Below are 21,106 nucleotides of genomic sequence, written 5' to 3'. Positions count from 1 at the left end.
GATATCCCCCCATACAGACATAGCGGAATGATATCCCCCATACAGACATAGCGGAATGATATCCCCCATACAGACATAGCGGAATGATATCCCCCATACAGACATAGCGGAATGATATCCCCCCATACAGACATAGCAGAATGATATCCCCCCCATACAGACACAGCGGAATGTTATCCCCCCATACAGACATAGCGGAATGATATCCCCCATACAGACATAGCGGAATGATACCCCCCATACAGACATAGCGGAATGATAATCTCCATACAGACATAGCGGAATGATATCCCCCATACAGACATAGCGGAATGATATCCCCCCATACAGACACAGCGGAATGATATCCCCCATACAGACATAGCGGTATGATATCCCCCATACAGACATAGCAGAATGTTATCCCCCATACAGACATATCGGAATGATATCCCCCCATACAGACATAGCGGAATGATATCCCCCATACAGACATAGCGGAATGATATCCCCCCATACAGACACAGCGGAATGATATCCCCCCATACAGACACAGCGGAATGATATCCCCCCATACAGACATCGTTTGCTTTGCTCGAAACTGAAAAATTCTAACTAGTGACCAATAATAAACTGGAATCAGATCTGAAACATTTGCAATTTTGTTGATTACTATCCCAATTTTTCTTCACCTATAGTAAAGTCAGAAGGATAAATGTAACCAGTTATCAGGAAACTCATTATGAAAGTCATATACGGTATATATATATATGTATTTTAAATGAAATGGTCAAATAGTTAACCTTTGTCTCTCTCTCACTATTGAGAATCTAAAAGTCCCAGCACCACCAGGTTTAAAACTGTCAAAAGTTTTACAAAAGTTTGTGATCAACAAGTTATTTAACCCTTTTAAAAAATACCGACTTTGACTGGTGATTTTTACTTTTATTTTTTGGTTACATTAGTTTTTTTTTTGTTGAATTTCTCATTTGTTGTGGAGTAGCCAGTTATGTGCACACGTGAGTTTTTTAGCAGAGTTTTTGGAGCAGAAACTGAGATGAAACCCCCAAGTTTATGAGGAGTTTTGAGATTTAAAGAGTTTCCGCTCAAAAAAAACGCCTACCGGATAATGTGATGTTTTGACACTCCAAAAAAATCACCGAAACCCCAGAAAAAAAACCCTCATTGTTTACGGTGCATTTGATATGGATCTATACACCTGAACATATCATATGGCCATATGAAAAAAGCTACAAAAACTTTTAAAAGTGAATAAAATTATACCAAAAATCTGAACCCCCCCCCCTGAAGATACAGGAGAAGATCATCATCTTCTCCACCTCCTCTCACCTGCATCCTCATCCCCTGTCTTACTCTCTTCAGAACTCTCCCTTGGTTTCTTGTCCTTGGCTTGACTCAAGATGTCCACAATGGAGAAAGGTGTATGAAGATGTTTCGGAGCGGAGTTCATCTTTTCGTCCCCACTGTCGCAGTTGAACATCCCCATTATGTTCTAGGTGATGTCCGATGTGTCCTACAGGGAGTTCCGGAAATTCCTCAGTGACTTGTGGAGGGATTAGAATTTTAATTTTTCCTTTCAGTAGGATGAGTCTGGAAACTATAGTTTGTAGTCAGTGTGATCTCAGAAGCCCTTCGGTGTCTCCTCTGTATGATGGCTACTCTTTCTGTGAGGTAGGAGCCTCTGGCTTAGTGGGCATCCCATAAAGGAGGAGACATAGCAGCCATGAGAAACAGGGGGGGAGGAGAAGACACTAAACTGGAATGACAACAAGACAAGGGGAGGAGAGGAGAAGTCTATTTATCCTGGTACCCAGTCCATTTATTTGTCCTTGGTGTCCTACTATTGTGCTCTTTCATAGCCACAATTACCGTGCACTTACACTACCCCATCCTGTCATTCCGCTCTTTCATCTCCCATCTGCCCATCATCCCAATCATCCATTTAATTCCTCATCCATTTGGCCTCACTCTTCAAATTAGCGTTGGTTGGTTAGTTATAATGTGAATTTCAAGGTAAAGATTAAAACAGACATTAAGGGGTCATTGTTCTCCGGTTACAGATTGATGCGGATTCTAAATAATTCACAAAGAAAACAAAACAGGTCGCTCCCATCGATCTTTACAGCGAGGGTAACGGATGGAGCCGTGTCACATGCGAAAGTGACAAATGGACACAATTATTACGGGGAAATGTTACTTTTCAGAACAATTCGAAACTTTGTATCAATATTTACAAATAATGAAATCATTTTGCTGCTCTCCTGCACCTTGTGAGCTGATGGGTAAAAGTTTTGCAAGGCAGTATCGGAATCCACAGTATTGTGGTTTTCCACTTTTGGAAAATCTCTATCCCAGATTCAGTTTATTTATTTTTTTAAACAAACTGTGTTTTATTCACCCTGCCCAGGTCCAGTGATGAGTCTCCGTTGCTAGTATAATACACTCCTCAGTCCTCCATATAGTACACTCCCCACAGTCCTCCATATATTAAAATACACTTCTCAGTCCTCCATATAGTATAATACACTCCCCATAGTCCTCCATATAGTATAATACACTACTCAGTCCTCCATATAGTATAATACACTCCTCATAGTGCTCCATATAGTATAATGCACCACCAGTCATCCATGTAGTACAATTCACTTCCCATAGTATAATGCACTCCATAGTTCTTCATATAGTATAATGTATTCCCCATAGTCCTTGATACAGTATAATACAGCCCACATATAGTATAATGCAGCCATCCAAGAGTATAATGCAGCCCCGCCATACAATATAAAGTAACCCCCCATAGAATATAATGCAGCCTCTCCATAGAATATAATGCAGCCCCTTATATAGTATAATGTAGCCCCTCCATAGTATACAATGTAGCCCTCCTCAAATAGTATAATGCAACCCCAATAGAATATAATGTAGCCCCCTCATAAAGTATAATGAATCCCCCATACAATATAATCTAGCCCTCCATAGAATATAATGCAGCCCCAATAGAATACAATGAGGCCTTCTCATATAGTACCGTGTTTCCCCGAATATAAGACAGTGTCTTACATTCTTTTGACCCCCAAAAGTCCCACTATGTCTTACTTTCGGGGTATGTCTTATATTAGAAAAAAAAAATGACAATTTTTGTTTTAACCAAAAAATAACATTTATTAACAAGCTGAACAGTGTGGTGTTCACCACAAAACAGTTTTATTAAACCAAGTGCCCAAGAAAGTGCCAAGAATGTCTTGTTACAACCGTATCATGACGGTATTTCCATGTATAACATGTAAAACATTTAAAACAATGAAAAACGGTAACAATGAACAGTCTGAATAAGTTATACTGGAAGATAAAACAAGATTTATTCGATGACAACCATGTCATCATCTTCAGGAACATCATCGTAAACATCCACACTCTGAGGTTCCTGTGGATTTTCTTGGGACTCTCGGGAATCCATTTCCGCCTGAATCATTGGCCCATATCTCTCATGGGTAGCAATGGCACTGTCCTGAAATGAGCAGGCCTTGTCCAGGTAGCCAGCTCGCAGTGCATTTTCAATGCAGGTGTCACTGATCTTATCCCATGAATTCTTCACCCAGTTCACAATCTCAGGCAGTTTTGGCTTAACAAAGTTCCCACGTACGTTCCTCTCCATACGGTTTTCAATGTAGTCATTGATTTCCGCACGCAGATTGTCCTTGAAGGGCTTGTTTATGGCGATATCCAGAGTCTGGAGATAAGCCGTCATCCCTGCCGGAATCATGATCTGGTCGATACGTCGCTCATGAAGGAAGTTTTTCATGTCTTTAGCCCGGTGTGTGCTGGCTGCATCCCAGATCAGCATCCCTCTTTTGCTCCATCGCATAACAAGCGGCAGCATTAAATCAAGCCACTTCCTTATAACCGCTTGTGTGGCCCAGGCTTTTTCCGTTTCCAGCACATAAATACCAGAAACCCGCTCTATCTTGTCCTTCTTGCCCTTTGAAATCAGCAAAGGTGTGACTTTAGTGCCATCCAGACGAATCGCCAAAATGCAGGTGACACGTGCACTTTCATAAGCGGTGGAGGGAACGTACACTGAGGAGGCACCTCGTTGATCAACGGTGGTTTGAGCTGCTTGGCCCATGAACACAGCAGTTTCATCCATGGCGATCATGTGGCAAAGATTGTATTTGGAGAAGTCAGTGTCATCCACAAACATCTTGTAGGCAAATGCACGTTTCACAATCTCTGCATCTTCCAGCCTAAAGAGGGTCGTGGATCTTCTCAGAGACAGGTCATTGCGTTCCATGAAGTTATCCACCCAGTGCTGTGACGCCTTGAATTGTTCAGGGGTAATGTCAAACTGTGGTGCCACAGCAAGGGCATACTCCTGAATCTGAGCCCTGGTCACCACCAATGTCTTCGCTCTCCTGTCAGCAACCCACTCACACACCAGGCTTTCCAGCTCGGGATACATTGGCTGCCGACCACATCCAACCTTACGCCTTTTAGCCATTCCACTCTCCGCTTTCTCACTCAGGTTAGTGTATTCTGCACGCCATTTTTGGAACAGTCGGTGATCCAACATCTTCTCCTTGCAGAACTCCACTACATTTTTGCCCCAAGATTCTTCAACCATGGCTTTTTTATACTCCACAGAGTAGCTCTTCCTTTTACTCGGACCGGAACCACTCATGTCTGGGGGCAAAAATATAGCGTATAAGCATTGCTTATGGTTCCGTATCACAGTCACCCATACAGTCCCATACAGTATCCCACAGCAGCCTGCCATACAGAAGGGTTGCTGCCATTACAGTACGGTATCTCACAGCCTGCCATTGTACAGTATCCCACAGCCTGCCATTATTGTACAGTATCCCACAGCCTGCCATTGTACAGTATCCCACAGCCTGCCATTATTGTACAGTATCCCACAGCCTGCCATTGTACAGTATCCCACAGCCTGCCATTGTACAGTATCCCACAGCCTGCCATTGTACAGTATCCCACAGCCTGCCATTATTGTACAGTATCCCACAGCCTGCCATCATTGTACAGTATCCCACAGCCTGCCATTGTACAGTATCCCACAGCCTGCCATTGTACAGTATCCCACAGCCTGCCATTATTGTACAGTATCCCACAGCCTGCCATTGTACAGTATCCCACAGCCTGCCATTGTACAGTATCCCACAGCCTGCCATTGTACAGTATCCCACAGCCTGCCATTGTACAGTATCCCACAGCCTGCCATTGTACAATATCCCACAGCCTGCCATTACGGTATGGTACAGTATCCCACAGCCATTGCTTACCGGATGGTGATTCCTCTGCGGTGCGGGAAAGGGCAGGGCAGGCTTCTTCTTCCTCGTGCAGGGGGACACTGGCCAATGAGCGGTGACGTCAGGGCGGCGGCCGGCGGGCGGGCTCACAGAAGCCGCTGGGCCAATCAGAGAGGCCCTGACTTCTGCCCGGGGGACACAGGGGGACACAGGCACCGGTACTGGTATGTTAAACCTAATGCATTATACCGGTACCGCACAACGTCTTACTTTCGGGGCACCGCTGATCCGCTATGTCTTATAAACGGGGGATGTCTTACATTAGTCATCCCCCATTATTCCCCTAGTACGTCTTACATTCGGGGGTGTCTTATATTCGGGGAAAGACGGTATTATGCAGCCCGCTCATATAGTATGATGCAATCACCCCCATAGAATATATTAAATATAATATAGCCCCCCCATAGAATATAATACAGCCCACCTCCCCATAGAATATAATGTAGCCCCCCATATCATATAACACAGCCTCCCCAATAGAATATAATGTATAAAGTACCCCCCCATGGTATATAACACAGCCACATAGTATATAGCCCAACACCACATGGTATATAGCACAGCACCACATAGTATATAGCACAGCACTACATAGTATATATCACAACACCACATGGTATGCAGCACAACACTTAGAATATAACCCCTCCCCCCCCAGAATGGCCCCAGAGTCCAGTACTCACTGTTACATTAAAAAATTAAAAAACCACACTCCTCACCTCTCCTCGTGCCCGCGCTGCTCCTGGCTCCTGTCTCAGCGGCTGCACTGCCTGGCACACAGTGAGTGTGTGATGACATCATCGCGCACCCGCAGTTTCACAGGCAGAGCGGGGAATGATGGGAGAGAGAGCGTCAGCTGATGCTCTCTCCTCCATCTTTGCTTTGAACTGTACCGGCGTATAGTTCAATGTGGTGGCGGGGGGAGTCGGTGCTGGCGGCAGGCAGGCTCCCCTGCCTCATGGGCCACATAGGGACTGTGTGACATGCCCCTAACTGGGGGCCTCTGGGGGAGTGGGGGCCCTAGGCAGCTGCCTAGTCTGCCTGCCCCTAACGTCGGCCCTGTTTGTAGCACCGACATCCCTTCCACAGCACTGCAGCCAATCAGTGAGCTCAGCAGCTCTGAGCGTCATATGCTATCCACGGTTACCAGAGCTGTTGAGCTCAATGATTGGCTGCAGTGTTGTCGACGTGACACCAGCGGTGTAGACAATACCAGACATCAGAGGCAGTGGTGGAGAGTCAGAGCTGGACCTGGGGAAGATGAGTAAAGAATAGTATATGGTTTGTTTTTTTTAAAACAAAGGTGGAAATCCCCTTAAAGGCTGTGTTCACACTGGGCATTGTTGCAGCTTTTTAATGCAAATTTTAAGCTGCGTTTTACAGTCCCAGCAAAAGCTATGACAATTCAGAAATCTCACGCACACATTGTTTTATTTTTCCTCACCAATTTGGAAAACTGTTGCGATTTTGCAAACTGCAGCATGTCAGTTCGTCCAGCGTTTTTTGTAGCATTATTTCACCCATAGAGAGTAATGGGTTAGTGCAAAAACGCAGCAAAAACACGCAGATATCAGGTTTTGCTGCGTTTTGGGTGCAAGAACCTTAAGGAAGTTGCATCATGATTTTTTGGGGAAAGTAAATCTAAACGGCATGAACAAGAGGAAAGAAAAACGCAGCAAAAAAAATACAGCATTTTTTTTCCAAAGGTAAAACCTGCTCTCTTGGCAGTAAAAAAGCTGCTTACAAAGAGCAGGTTTTACCTATGGGAAAAAAAAAATGCAACAAAAACGCAACGTGTGAACATAGCCTAAGGCTATGTGCACACAGTGCGGATTCTGCAGTGGATTTGGCCCTGCGGATCCGCAGCAGAACTGCATGTGATGTACAGTACCGGGTTGGATCGCTGGTGCATCGCTAAATGTAAAAGGGCCTTAAGTCTCAGACAAGCCAAGTGACCTAATAACGTGCACAATTTTCCTGTGATATACTGTACAGCGGCTCATCTACGGCTGTAACTTGGCAGTAAAATAAAAAATAAAATAAAAATACACTCACTAGTACTGCAGTCTGTTATGGCAACTTGTCACTTGCAGCCAACAATTGAAGAGTTGGATTTTTTTCTGACTGTCCGATTGAGATCGCATTAAGTTGTAAGATCATCCCCCTGGCAGACATTAGATGGGATGTCACAGTATTGCAATCCTTATGTCCCCCTACCGAAGTTATCTACCCCCAGCCTAATAGGTAGACTGTGCCTGGTGCTGAAATTCAGCTCATTTGCTTACGTGAAGTTAGGCTGCGATACCACACATGGCCTGAGGACAGATGTGGCGCTGTTTTTGGAAGATAGCAGACATGTTTTTCGAATCCCAGTCATATGGGCGTCATATTTTACATATTAAAAGAAGCAGTACTCCCCTTACAGATCCTCCGCTGCTCCTGTTCTGATGTCGCCCATTTCCTATAGGTCTCTACTTTCAGCTGGTATAAATCACCCCCGTGGCTAGCAATCAACTGCAGCAGTCATGGTGGTGACCCAGGTCCTTGAGATAGGACATCAGCAGGAAGTGGGGACCGGTGGAAATCTGTATCATCGCAGTAGGGGATCAGTAAGATGAGTATTTTGCTCTTTTTAAAGAATCTGGTACCAGATTTTATCTACCCTATCTGAGAACAGAATAATGTAAAGGCAGAGACCTTGATTCCAGCGATGTGTCACCAGCTGGGCTGCTTGCTGCAGTTTTGATAAAATCACAGTTTTCCCTGCTGCAGATCTAGTGGTGCTCAAATGCTGAGCCCTGTAAACCCTGCTCACACCACTGATTGGCAGCTGTGTACACTGTGCATAGGCAGAAAGCTGTTAATCAATGGTGGGGGCAAGATTTTACTCCCTGGCAGCAGGTTTACTAGGCCTCCAGTGATAATTTCCTGCTAATAAAACAGTGATTTTATCAAAACTACAGCAAGCAGCCCAGTAAGTGACACATCGCTGGATACCCATATGATCGTGCTCTATTCACACTGCCAGCGGTGGTGTATGGAGGAGTAATGGGGCACTCTGGACCCCTGTTCTTGTGATCGGTTAAGGGTCCCAATATTAGTGTCTCAGCGATCATATTTTTATCCCGTATCCTGCGGATGGATGATTGTTGCCCTTTGTGGGAGAACTCCTTTAAAACATCATCTGACATGTCATGTTCTAGCGATCGGTGAGGGTCAAAGAGCACAGATCTCTACCGAGGTCGCGTGAATCGATGGTATAGGGTGAATCCTCCCTTTAAAGCTCAAGTGTGTGTATGTATGTGTATGTATGTATGTGTGTGTGTATGTATGTATGTATGTGTGTATGTATGTATGTATGTATGTATGTGTGTATGTATGTGTGTATGTCCGGGATAGGCATCCGCACCGTCACAGCTACAGCCACAAAATTTGGCACAGTCACACGTCTGGACCCCGAGAGCGTCCTAGGCTATGTTGTGAGGCGAAATTTTAACCCTGCGCGTTCCAATTCATCAAACAATTTTGCCCCTATCTACATAATGGGGAAAAAGTGTGTGTGTATCAAGCCCCGCCCCTCATTATGATGTCATAATGGTTGCCATGGCGATGCTGATGTCATCATAGGTTGCAAGCCCCGCCGCTCATTATGATGTCATAATGGTTGACTATGGGATGGAGCATGTGTGATGGGTATATGGGCACTGGACTATGGGATGGAGGATGTGTGATGGGTATATGGGGACGGGACTATGAGATGGAGGATATGTATGATGGGTATATGGGCACTCGACTATGGGAAGGAGGATGTGTGATGGGTATATGGGCACAGGACTATGGGATGGAGGATATGTATGATGGGTATATGGGCATGGGACTATGGGATGGAGGATGTGTGATGGGCATATGGGCACTCGACTATGGGATGGCGAATATGTATGATGGGTATATATATGGGCATGGGACTATGGGATGGCGAATATGTATGATGGGAATATGGGCACGGGACTATGGGATGGCGGATATGTATGATGGGAATATGGGAACGGGACTATGGGATGGAGGATAATTATAATTTGCTATAACTAACCACAGTTAGTTACTATGCCCGGGCAGCGCCGGGCTCTTCAGCTAGTATCCTATAAAAGTGACAGCTAAACTAATCACAGCTGCAATATAAGACAGATATTGCTGCAATACACCCTGCTCCACCTGTACCTTACCCCAGATCTCCTGTGTATCCAAGTCTCTGCTACTTTATATGAGTACATTTCGGTGCTCCAATCTGGTACCGTCCCCAGGAAAGACTCTGTAGATCTCACTTCTACCAGTCCTTAAGGAAACAACGATTTAGAAGAAATGTTAGTTATTATATTAATTACCGTACTTGTATTTTTTTCTGTTTCATTTCTTATTTCATATTTTCCTTCCATCTTCTTCATCACCATTAATATTCTGTCCCCGTGAAGCCTTTAAATTGCTTTGATCCAGGGTGTACATCACCCCCCGACCTGTCCTGATGACTAGAGCAAGCTGAAATCAATACTCTCAGCGTGTGGCTTGGGCTGATAACGGAGCGCGGCGCGGTTTGGCCTTCAAAGGTGCGGCTGGTCGGATTCATTATTAGACATAGACATCAAGCCCAGAAACTGACATTGTGCGGCTTGTACCTACATGGAGGAAAGTAATCAGCTTCCTAAAGCCTGAAATGTAAGTCGATTTAAAGGGTGTCGGTCACCCCAAATTTACACTTCAAACTAACCCAATAGCCTTGTTGGAGATGTAGCAGCAATAAAAATCGTTCTTGTTTTCTTTTTTTATTCTGTTCCTCTGCTGCCCTCCAAAATAACATTATTTTAATATGCAAATGCAAGTGCTTAGTGCACCCTTGGAGTGGCTAAATGCCTCGGTGCACCGTTCCACCCACTTATTTAGATGACTATTGTTTCTATGTTGGTTGACAGCGCTGGCCTCTGTTATGTGATCTCTTGTCTCTGTGCAGGATACAGCACACAAATCTCTCTCTCCTCGCTGCTGACATCGCTGCACAGCTATAAATAATGTAATGATCCAATTGAGCAAATGGATAAAATATAACTTTTAAACAAAAAGGTTTAAAAATTCATACACAAAACAAACATCACCCTTGTGACAAAATCAAAAACCACAAAAAGTGTCTTACTTTTTTTTTTTTTTGTGGTTTTTGATTTAGTCACAAGGGTGATGTTTGTTTTGTGTATGAATTTTTAAACCTTTTTGATTAAAAGTTATATTTCATCCATTTGCTCAATTGAATCTCTGCTGGTGGATAAAAAATCCTACTATCTTGAAATAATGTAAGGAGCAAGGAAGGATTGATTTGTGTGCTCTCTCCTGCACTGTAGTAATAGCAGAGGAGACGAGCATTGTCAGCAGAGAGTGATTTGTGTGCTCTCTCCTGCACCAAAATGACAGCAGAGGGGACGAGCATTGTCAGCAGCGAGCAGAGCGTGATTTGTGTCATCTCTCCTGCACTGAATAGCAGAGGAGACGAGCAATGTCAGAAGTGAGGAGAGAGTGATTTGTGTGCTCTCTTCTGCATTGAAGTGATCGCAGAGGAGATGAGAAATGTCAGCAGTGAGGAGTGATTTGTGTCATCTCTCGTCCACTGAAGTGACAGTAGAGACGAGCATTGTCAGCAGCGAGGAGAGTGATTTGCGTGCTCTCTCCTGCACCAAAATGACAGCAGAGGGGACGAGCATTGTCAGCAGCAGAGAATAATTTGTGTACTCTCTCCTGCACTGAAGTAATAGCACAGGAGACAAGCAATGTCAGCAGTGAGGAGAGAGTTATCTGTGTGCGCTCTCCTTGTAAGGGGGTGAAGCATAAGGACAAGAAAGGGTTTACCTCCTCAGCTCCATGCCCGGAACCATATAGCTGCGCAGTAGGGTTGCCAGGGGGAAGACTCTTGGACCTGGACCGACTGCATCAGGGGCCTGTCAGTAGCAGTGGGGAGGAGGAAGTGGTGCTGCACAGGAAGGAAGCAGAGAGGGGCAGAAGTGGGCGCGCAGACCTCAGGGCAGCGGTCAGGACAAGACGCAGCCGCAGACCGGGGGATAGAGAGCTCCCGTTCAGAAGGCAAAGGCCGGGGGACCGCACAGAGAGACTGTAGCCCGTGACTACGTGAAGCTGGAGTCAGCAGTGACAGTTGAGGTGTGTCCTGACCCCCGTGCAGAGACTGTGCCCCGTGCAGAGACAGTTTCCCCCGCGCCCCTGTGGAGAGACTAAACTGTAGTGTGGGAGTGAAGGACTCGGAGCAGAGGGGACCTCATTTGCCTCGTATCCCCTCCGGCTCCCGCAGTAACCCCTGAGACCCTGGCTGGGGATTAGTAAAGACCACAGAGTTCACAGAGACTGGAGACGACAAGTGCTGCTGTTGTTCGGTACCAACGTGGGAGAAGTTCGACCCTTCAATCATGTCCCCTTCAGACTGATAAGTTCTTTCCAAGAGACACTGTTATGACTGCTCATATCTGATAACCTGTTTCACTTTTCCAATACTCACACTGTTCTATTGCCAGTTTACATCCCTGTAAATAAACCTCCCTTTAACTGTTGGTCCGTCTGTTCCGTGGTGACACACTCAGCACCTGCACGTCATTACATCACAATGACAGCAGAGGAGACGAGCAGTGTCAGCAGCGAGCGATCGGTGTGCCCTCTCCTGCACAGGCATAGAGGAGGCGACATGCAGACAGTGCAGGCTCGGGGTAGGCCAGCGACCAATTAACATCTAAGGACTGGAACTAACCCAATAAGTGTGTGGATCGCCCGCTGAGGCATTGAGCCCTGCTGAGGGTGCACTGAACAGGCTCATTTGCATACTACATTAATGTTGTTTTTTAGGGGCAATGGAGGAGCAGATTAAAAAGAATGATTTTTTTTGGGTTGTTGCTCCATCTCCTACAAGGCTATTGGCTGAGTTTAATGTCTAAACTTGGGGTGACAGACTATGACGTATAGGAACGCCATGGAGCAGTAGCACTGCAGCTGACATCTACCTGGACGGGGGTGGTGTAGGGTGATGGAGGGCACACAGGAGGCTCCTGGGCTGCAAAATCTCAAAAGAAAGAAAAAGTTACTAATTTTTTTTTTTTAATACTTTGCGTCTTCATAGAAACCTCATCCCCCGGTCAGATTTGGTTTATTTTATTCCCGCTGCTCTCGGTTATTGATTGCTTTCTCCTGATCATCTTCCAGCAACAAGACCCAAACAACAAGGAACTTCTATGTCGGCCTCGGAACTACACGTCCCATGATGCCCCGCTGCAATGCGTCATACGTGGGCGTGGTCTTACTAGCTTGGAGTCGGAAAACCTGGACATGGCGTCCTGGACCAGCGGGGTCCGGGCGGTGCTGCTGGACGTCAGCGGGGTCCTGTATGACAGCGGCGGCCCTGCGGGGGGCGCCGCCATAACCGGCTCTACCGAGGCGGTCAGCAGGTGAGCAGCGTGCACGGCAGCCGGGGGGCGTGGTGTGGAAGTGATGGGGCGGGGCTGGAGTCATCCGAAGGGGCGGGGCTTATCTGCAGGTGAATGTCGCCGTCACCTGTCTGTGCGATCAAGTTCTTACAATCTAGTCGTTACAGGATCGGCATAAATGCAATTCCCCAGCAATAGATATTCTACACGTCCTACTAAGCTGCGATTTATCCATGACCCCTAGAACATCAGCGCACAGATGGTTTCCTATTACTGCTCTCCATAGTTCTGTATTACCCATCCACAGTGATACCTGTCCTCCCTTCTGCCCGACCCCTTACAGCTGACCCCTAACACTCAGTCTAAGGGCCCTATGTCCTCCCCTGTCCATACTTGACCACTGTTCGCCCACCTAGACCCCCGCTACCGCGCCATCATAGCTGCTGCAGCTCATCATCCCCCTAACAAGACCACCAGGACATTAGGGTCACATGGATGGACCCCATTATACCCCATCACAGACCCTCTCATCCCTAATTTCCCAGTAGATTACACCCCTTTTAGTCCAGAGAGTGAAACCTCCAGCAAATCTGCAGCAAAACTTTGCATTTTCAAATGTTTTTGTGATATATGAATGAATTATTCCCCAAAGAGTAAGTTACCTCCTTTCCATTGGATAGAGGATAACCTACTGATAGTGGGAGGTCCGACCATTGGGACCCCCATCGATCCTGAGAACGTGCATGACCTCTGCTCCATTCATTGTCTATGGGGCTCCCAGAGAAGGTAGAGCTCTCCGCCATTGCCTGCAGTCCTATAGACAATGAATGGAGCTGGGGCTCTGCTGGTCCGTTCTCAGGATCAGTGGGGGTCTCAGCAGTCAGACCCCCAGCAATCTATAAGATATCCCTTATCCTGTGGATAGCATATAACTTACTGTCTTGGGAATAATCCTTTAAAGACGACCTGCCAACAAGTCCGAAGTGGTCAGTTTTGCTCTTAGTTTATGCCCATTGCTGAGTATTTTTTGTAAATCCGCCATACTGTTCCAGAGATATGGGCCTTTTTATTTAGTGTTATTGTTAGGGTTTTTATTAAGGGGTGTGGCTAGCTAGATCCTCAGGGGCGTGTCTTAAATTACTGTGAACCACACCTCCTCGTAAAGACCATAAAAATTGTACTAAATAAAAAGGTCCTCATCTCTAGATCTAAATGACTGAATTTAAAAAAAAAAAAATAATGGAATGATCAGGGGAGCAGTGGGAGTGAAATGACAGCAAATAATTGGTCACTTTTGACTGAGTGAACGGTCCTTATAATGGCTTCGTCAGGCAGCCTTCTGCCCATAGGTTATCAGTGTCAGATCGGTGGGAGGCAGCCCCCCCCCCCGCCGATCAGCTGATGATGAGACACCACAGCGCCATACACCGTGTAGTGGCCATTCGTGAGTACTGCAGTTCAGATCATATTGTGCATAGGAGCAGCGGTGTTGCAGTACCGGAGAACGGCCACTACATGGTGTACCATGCTGTGGGGCTCCGAATCTCTTGCGGGTGACTTCCGCTGATTGGTAGGTCCCTGTACAGAACAAGTCTGCAGCACATCACCGTGTATGAGGATTTATGTCATGGGCGAAGCATGCATCTTTCATGCTGCTATCAGTCACTGTGTCTGACTTTGGGCATTTGAGTTAAAAAAGGTGTCAGAGAAGGAGCTGGCTTGTGATCGCCTCCATGATGGGCAGCGGCTGTAAGTCTGGAAGTGTCTGGCATGGCAGGTGGCAGCTATACTTAGTACATAGGTCTATATATAGAGGAGCACGCAGTGACTGACGATCCACAGATAGCACTGAGCAGTGATACCAGCACCTGAGCCGTGGGACAATCTACTTCCTTTTTAGTCCATACTGGTATGTGACCACTGCAGCCGATCACCAGCCACAGCAGTCGCACCTGGGTCACCACTGAGGCCAATGATTGGCTGCAGTGGTCACTTGTCTGTTCATGCGTAGCAGGAAGTATGGAGACCGGTGGAAGAATCAGACAGCATTGGAAATGGAGCGGTGACACATCAGTTAGGGAAATAGAGGTGTGACTTGTCATTGTATTCCTGTCTGTGATGATAGTGAGATTTCTGAAAATTGTTCCTGAAAGGACAGTAAGCGTGAGTCTAAAATAGCCTCAGCGCCCATTGTGAAAATTGCAAGATTACTTTATTTTTTATTTTCATTTAGTACTTTTTTATTTTTTTTTTTAAAAACAGATCATGATATGAGAAAAAGAATTGCAAAATATATTTTTTAAAAAACTGATTTATATAATAAGTCATTTTCTGTTGACAAATTCCCTTTAAAGGGGTTGTTCATGCTTGGGGTTCAAGTCTACAGTCACGGCCCTGGGAGCGTGCAAGCGCGTGGCTGCATGTATGTGATATACTGTACATACATGTGGTCCCGTGCCAACTAGACGTGCCGGACACCTCTAGTCTGAATGTGGCCGAGAGTGTACAAATCGCATACTTATGGTTACTTGACCGTCATATCCCTCAGAATCTGCCGGAGAATCCTGTTATATGTAATTGAGGTTTATTTGGTGCCATCACGTGTCATATCATAGAAATGTTACCTTTTTTCAAGCCACATTCATATAAGTGGGACATTCACAGCACCCAGGAAATTTGTCAGCTTGTCTGAAAGGTCTCTACTCTGTACTTGAGTGTCCTAAAATTTCGGGGAGATTTGTCAAGTATGGCTCATATGTCCCCCGAGAACAAAAGAGTAGAGCATGTCGAAATTTGAATACCGAAAACTGCCCCCCCCCTCCCCTTATATCTGCTGTCGGATGAGAGTTTGGAAGAACCCATACATGTCTGATGGTCCGAAGATCTGGCCATTATTAATCTAAGGGGCATGTGAATGCGGCTCTAAGTAAAATAAGTGGAGGAGATCGCTGTCCTTCCATATGAAGCCAAAGACCTACAGAAGATCAGTAAGGAGCCCATGGGTCTCCGGGGCCAGTGTAGAAAGGATTTTAGAACTTGTAAGAGTAACTAAATCTTATTTTTTATATATATATTTATATCTTTATTTTTGTCCAGCATGGAAAGTTACAAAACTTTATTAGAGGATTTCTCTTCATTCTTGTAAAAAAAAAAAAAAAAAAAAATTCCATGAAAGCAGCTTCCAAGCCTCAGTATTTCCCGCCTATTTGCCTGCCTTTAGCTGCATTAAAGAAGCCCTCCTCCTCCTCCCATCAAAGTTTATATCCTCTTAATATATTGGAATCATCATATTATACAGCACGGTGTACTTACAATTGTTCACTTTGCCTTTCTATCCAGATAATAGTTCTCTTTTCTCTGCTCTATGTAGAAACAGGAAGTCTCTTGTCCCTGCATTTATCATTCCCCTCTTCACCTCCTGACCCAGCTGCTCCGCTCCTTCCCAATGCCAGGTACTTTTGCAGTGACTTATGACTCATACAGGGAAAACTGACCTTCTGTTTCTACATAGAGCTTAGAAGGATTGAGCGAGTCAGTTTTTAATCACGTGATTTTATAGACCTAATGGAAAAGAGAAAACTTAGTTGGATAGAAAGGCAAAATGAGCAATTGTAAGTACACAGTGCTACATAATATGATGACTGCAATATATTAAGAGGTTAAAAATGTGGATAGGAGTACAGATGATGGCAGTGATTTGTCAGCTTAGCACATTAGCTGCTGCTGGAAATTAGGACACTCAGAGAGGAGACAGGTGTTGACCCATCACTGCCATCATCTGTACTCCAAATGAATACGTTCTGGTGTCAAGGCAGATGAAGGCAGGTAAATACACTGGGGGAAAAGCAACATTTTGGAAGCCACTTACATGTATATTTTTTTTTTACAGGAATTATGACAAATCGCCTAATAAAGTGATTTGCAAAGTTTCATAGTTTTCCATACTGAGCAAATAAAAAAATGAAAGTTTAAAACTCTTAAAGGGAACCTGTCACCTCGTTTTGCCGCTATAAGACGTGGCTACCGCCATTCGGGGCTTATCTACAGCATTTTGCAATGCTGTATATGTGCCCCTGATCCAACCTGCAAGAGAAGAAAAATAAGTTTTATTATACTCGCCCGGGGGCGGTCTGGTCCGATGGGTGTCGCAGGTCCTGGTCCGATGGGTGTTGCAGGTCCTGGGTCGGCGCCTCCCATCTTCATGCACCGTTGCCCACCTGCTTGCATTGTCACTCCCAGGCCATTGGGCTCCTGCGCAGGCGTACTGATCTACCCTGTTGAGGGCAGAGCAAAGTACTGTAGTGCGCAGGCGCTGAGCCTCTCTGACCTTTCCCGGCACCCGCGCACTGCAGTACTTAGCTCTGCCCTCAACAGGGCAGATCAGTACGCCTGCGCAGGAGCACAGCACGAAGCAATCAGGATGAGGACATCGCATGAAGATGGGAGGCGCCGGACCTGGGACCTGCCTATCGTACCCGGTCCGCTCCCGGGTGAGTATAATAAAACTTATTTTTCTTATCTTAGAATGCTGTAGATAAGCCCTGAAAGACAGTGGCCGCATCTTATAGCGGCAAAACGAGGTTACAGGTTCCCTTTAATAACAGACGTGTGCTTGTGTCCGTTCTTTACCTCGTTGTCTCTGATCTTTGTAGTGACAAGTGTGTAGAATGAATGTTTTCATTGGGAAGTGTGCCTGATCAATAGAGGACAGCAGGAGAGGACCTTCTTCTATCTGCTCCCTCCTGCGTGTGAATGGCCGGCTGGGTGGACACTTACAGCGTATTCTTGGAGATTTGCACACAACTTCTGTCTGAACAACCTGCCATAAAATTCTGAAAGTGACTGGAGAAGTGAGCAGCTGGTGGCGGGTGTCCGGGCGGTGCCCCACCAGGCAGGACAAGACCCTGGTACCACAAAGCCTACACATCTCCCATAAAATGATCCCGCTCCGCAGGGGGCCGTCTGCGCCCGGGGCGTCCGGCTTGGAATTTATTGCTATTTGTCTTTTAAAATGTTCAGTAGTCTTTACAGAAGTCTTTAGTTGAATTACACTTACAATGTAATGACGCTACATAGCGGATCATCCCCATAGAAGAGAAGCCCCAGACACAGAAAAACTCACAAAACACTAAATGACAAACTAGCTGTAAGTTAAAGTAAATAGATTGGACCCTTTTTGGGGACTTTTTTTTTGTCACCTATAGGACCTCACTTTTTTTTATTTCCATACAGCCAGCGGGTGGGGGGGGAATATATATATATATATATATATATATATATATATATATATATATATATATATGAGTATGTATGTCAGTGTCCAGCTGCAGCAATGAGACTCATGGGTCTTTCCCACCTGGTGATCAAGTTCTTGCACGGACTGGATTAGGAGTAAATCCTTCAATAGGAGAACAAAAAGGAAATCCAGCAAGGACTCAGCAAACCAGGATTGGAGTAAAATAATACCGTTTGGACCGTGAAGAAGGAGGATTAGGTCGCCGAAACGCGTAGTCCCATTTGCGTTTATTTCTGCCACGCACTCTGGTTCCTGATCCTTGTGGGTCGTCTTTTTAACCTTTGAAGAAATAAAGAAAAGTATTATTTTACTCCAATCCTGGTTTGCTGAGTCCTTGCTGGATTTCCTTTTTGTTCTCATATATATATATATATATAATATATACAGATGCCTACTGGCCTGACATATGAGTGTACTGCACACTGTGAGGTCTATCCGATGCTGGGATTTTCATACTTTTGGACACATTTTGACTAGACGTGCACATCTAGTCGGCATGTGACCTCATGTATGCAAATCACATAAGTGCGGTCACGCGCCCTCATCCAGCAATGGATAATCCTCACGGTGAGGATTCACAAGTCTGCAGTCATATAGATTGACTGCAGACTTGTAGCCCAAGGCCGGACAACCCCTTTAATTCAGGGCCCATAGACTTCTATTTGGCCCTTCCGTAGCTTCATATGCTTCTGATTTCGCTTACAATCCATATCCATACAGCTTTTGGACAGTTTCACACTTCCATCATTCATAGTCCAGATACGCGCTGAGAGGTCAGGAGCAGCCATTGGTTCCCTGAGTTTCGGTCAATAAATTGCTACCTGTTCAGACATCACAGCTTCTCTGTGAGCGTAATACATCAAGAGCACAAATCTCTTCCCTGTCCTAAAAGTTTCCTGCAATGTATGGGCGCAAAACTGAAATCCAAGCTGTTCTGCTCTCATAGGGCTTGTCGCTAGCGGATACACGTTGTATCCATCTCTTAGGGTATGTACACGTCTTTTTCAGGTGCACTCTGCCTGGAATCCGCCTGAAAAAGCATTGAGTGAAGCGCAAAAAAGAATGAACATATGCACTGCCATGTCAAAATGACTTGCTGTGCACACGTTCAGTCTTTTTATGCTCCTTTTTAACCTCTTTAGATTTTCAAGGATCGTGACTCCGTTAAAAGAAATCATCGGTCCTTTCTTGTGTCGTCTTCCGTACGACACTCTCTATTAACACAGAAAATAATTAAAAAAAAACACATGCTGACGCCGAAGACCACCGATCTTTCCCTTAAGTGTCTCTCGTTATCAAAGCAATCCTGGTGCACCGTCTTCTGTAAGGCGCCCTGTGCACACACCTTTAGCTGCAGTCTTCAGTGCACAGAATGACGGTTGCAATATTACCGGTTGGTAGTGAATTATTAAGGGTGTGTACGCATATTATAGCGGGAGTAGATTTGATGCAAATTTGCCCGAGTTTCTGTAGGAATAAAGGATTTTGGAGCAGATATTTTTGCAGAATTCATCCAAAGAGTAAAATGTCCGGGAAAAAGTGACATGCTGCAGATGACAAAATCCGCACCGCGGGTCAATTTATGTGCACGGAATATCTTAAAAGTGGACATTTTTGAAATATCACCTAAATGACTGGTTCTGTATTCCTGAAGGCAAATCTGCACAGAAAATCCACAGTGAATGCAGCACATGAAGGATTACTGTAGGCGCCATTCTTTCAGCCCAAGAAGTGGTGGCTAGCTAACTAGTATGTATTCCGAGGTTCTTCTGAGGATATTCTATTTTTTCAGAAATGAATTATCCACTAGTTATTTCGGGAAAAGACCCAACATGGAAGGGATAGAATTTAGGGCAGGTGCAGACGGCGGTGGTCTCTCCATCTGAGAAAATCGGTGCGAGTGTGCTAATCATGGTCAACGTGGGATCCAATTTTTTTGGAGGTGGAGAGAAAAAAAAAAGTTTCTCCACCCAATTCATTACGTCATCGGATCGCACTCGGATGTCATGTGATTTTGTTCTCGAACCCATAGACACGAATGGGCGAGTGACTTCTGATTCTCGGAGGCTGGCAATTTTTTTTTTTCTTTTTTCCTTGGATCACACGGTCGGAGGAAAAAGAAAAACGGATTGTGCACGGCGTCGTTGAATATCACGGGGGCGAGTGCTATCCGTCACAACTACGGGTTAAACCAGGTATCTACAGGAGCCCGTAAAGTGACGTTGCCGCCGGGCAGGATTGTCACTTTTATCATCCTTTAAGGTACTTCTTCTTTTTCCTTCTCCTGATAACAATGATTGTTCCTGGTTAGTCCATGTAATGAGGGAGCAGATGCCCGATCACTGTTTAGGTTCCCGTCAGCAGCCGATTAATGATTAAATGGCGCACGGGCATCTACGCAATTGTTTCACCAACGCAGATGTTTTGTGGAAGTCATAAAAGATCAGAAGACCTGGAATTGGCATCGTATTAACCCCCCTCCGCTCAGAGCCTGCAGATAATGAGCAGCAAGGCGGCCTGGGGGTAAGAGCGGTCAGTCTGGGGTATCAAAGTGTGCATCGCGCTTTATTGCCTCCACTTTTATTCTTCTTGTCCGTTTACGGAAATTCTAAAGTGAATTTTGGAAAGTGAAGGTTTGGAACGTACGGTACAAACATCAATGCTGCTGCCATTGATCCACTGACATCTTCAGTGTGTAAAATCCCTTTTGTAAGCCTAAGACCATCATTAAACCCTGGACTGTCCATTGGGAGAGGCTTGGAATTTTCTTTTTTGCATACGAGAAAACCGGATGCCACGCCGGTGGTAAAACGTGACACACGGACCAAACATGGCTGAAAATTGGATGTTTCACAATAATGAAAAACAGTCCATTTTTTCTCATTTGCAAAAAAAAAAAATGGAAGTCTGAATGAGGCCTAATATTGCTTTGGTTGGGGTTTTAACATCTTGGGAATGGCACCGAGTGATTCAGGGTTTTAAGAATCCTTTTCCAGCTTTGCCAACACAACAGTGATGGTAGCAGG

General features: G+C 45.3%; 2 protein-coding genes across 8 annotated transcripts in view; one reads left to right on the top strand and one right to left on the bottom strand.

Moving 5' to 3' along the window:
- The window catches only part of NKX1-2 (NK1 homeobox 2), a 24,694-nt gene extending 8,476 nt beyond the window's left edge, over positions 1-16,218 (bottom strand). Inside the window, exons 1-3 of one of the 4 annotated variants that reach the window (XM_073546422.1) lie at positions 16,097-16,217; positions 9,548-9,657; positions 1,330-1,513 (exon numbers count right to left, since the gene is read on the bottom strand). In XM_073546422.1, coding sequence (XP_073402523.1) covers positions 1,330-1,486 — 157 coding nt within the window. In that variant the 5' untranslated portion in view covers positions 1,487-1,513; positions 9,548-9,657; positions 16,097-16,217. Of the gene's footprint in view, positions 1-1,329; positions 1,514-9,547; positions 9,658-11,868; positions 12,039-16,096 lie in introns of those variants that run through there. The other 3 variants (XM_073546423.1, XR_012220423.1, XR_012220424.1) reach the window with 3 other exon arrangements.
- LHPP (phospholysine phosphohistidine inorganic pyrophosphate phosphatase) overlaps positions 12,623-21,106 on the top strand; it is a 23,072-nt gene continuing 14,588 nt past the window's right edge. For 2 of the 4 annotated variants that reach the window (XM_073546420.1, XM_073546419.1), the window contains exon 1: positions 12,623-12,805. In XM_073546420.1, the coding sequence (XP_073402521.1) occupies positions 12,687-12,805 (119 nt within the window). In that variant the 5' untranslated portion in view covers positions 12,623-12,686. Of the gene's footprint in view, positions 12,806-16,333; positions 16,396-21,106 lie in introns of those variants that run through there. The other 2 variants (XM_073546418.1, XM_073546421.1) reach the window with 2 other exon arrangements.

The sequence above is a fragment of the Dendrobates tinctorius genome, unplaced genomic scaffold (assembly GCF_039654945.1).
Source record: "Dendrobates tinctorius isolate UK_male_01 unplaced genomic scaffold, ASM3965494v1 ptg000147l, whole genome shotgun sequence".
Lineage (NCBI taxonomy): Eukaryota > Metazoa > Chordata > Amphibia > Anura > Dendrobatidae > Dendrobates > Dendrobates tinctorius.
This window is presented reverse-complemented; position numbering and strand designations above follow the sequence as displayed.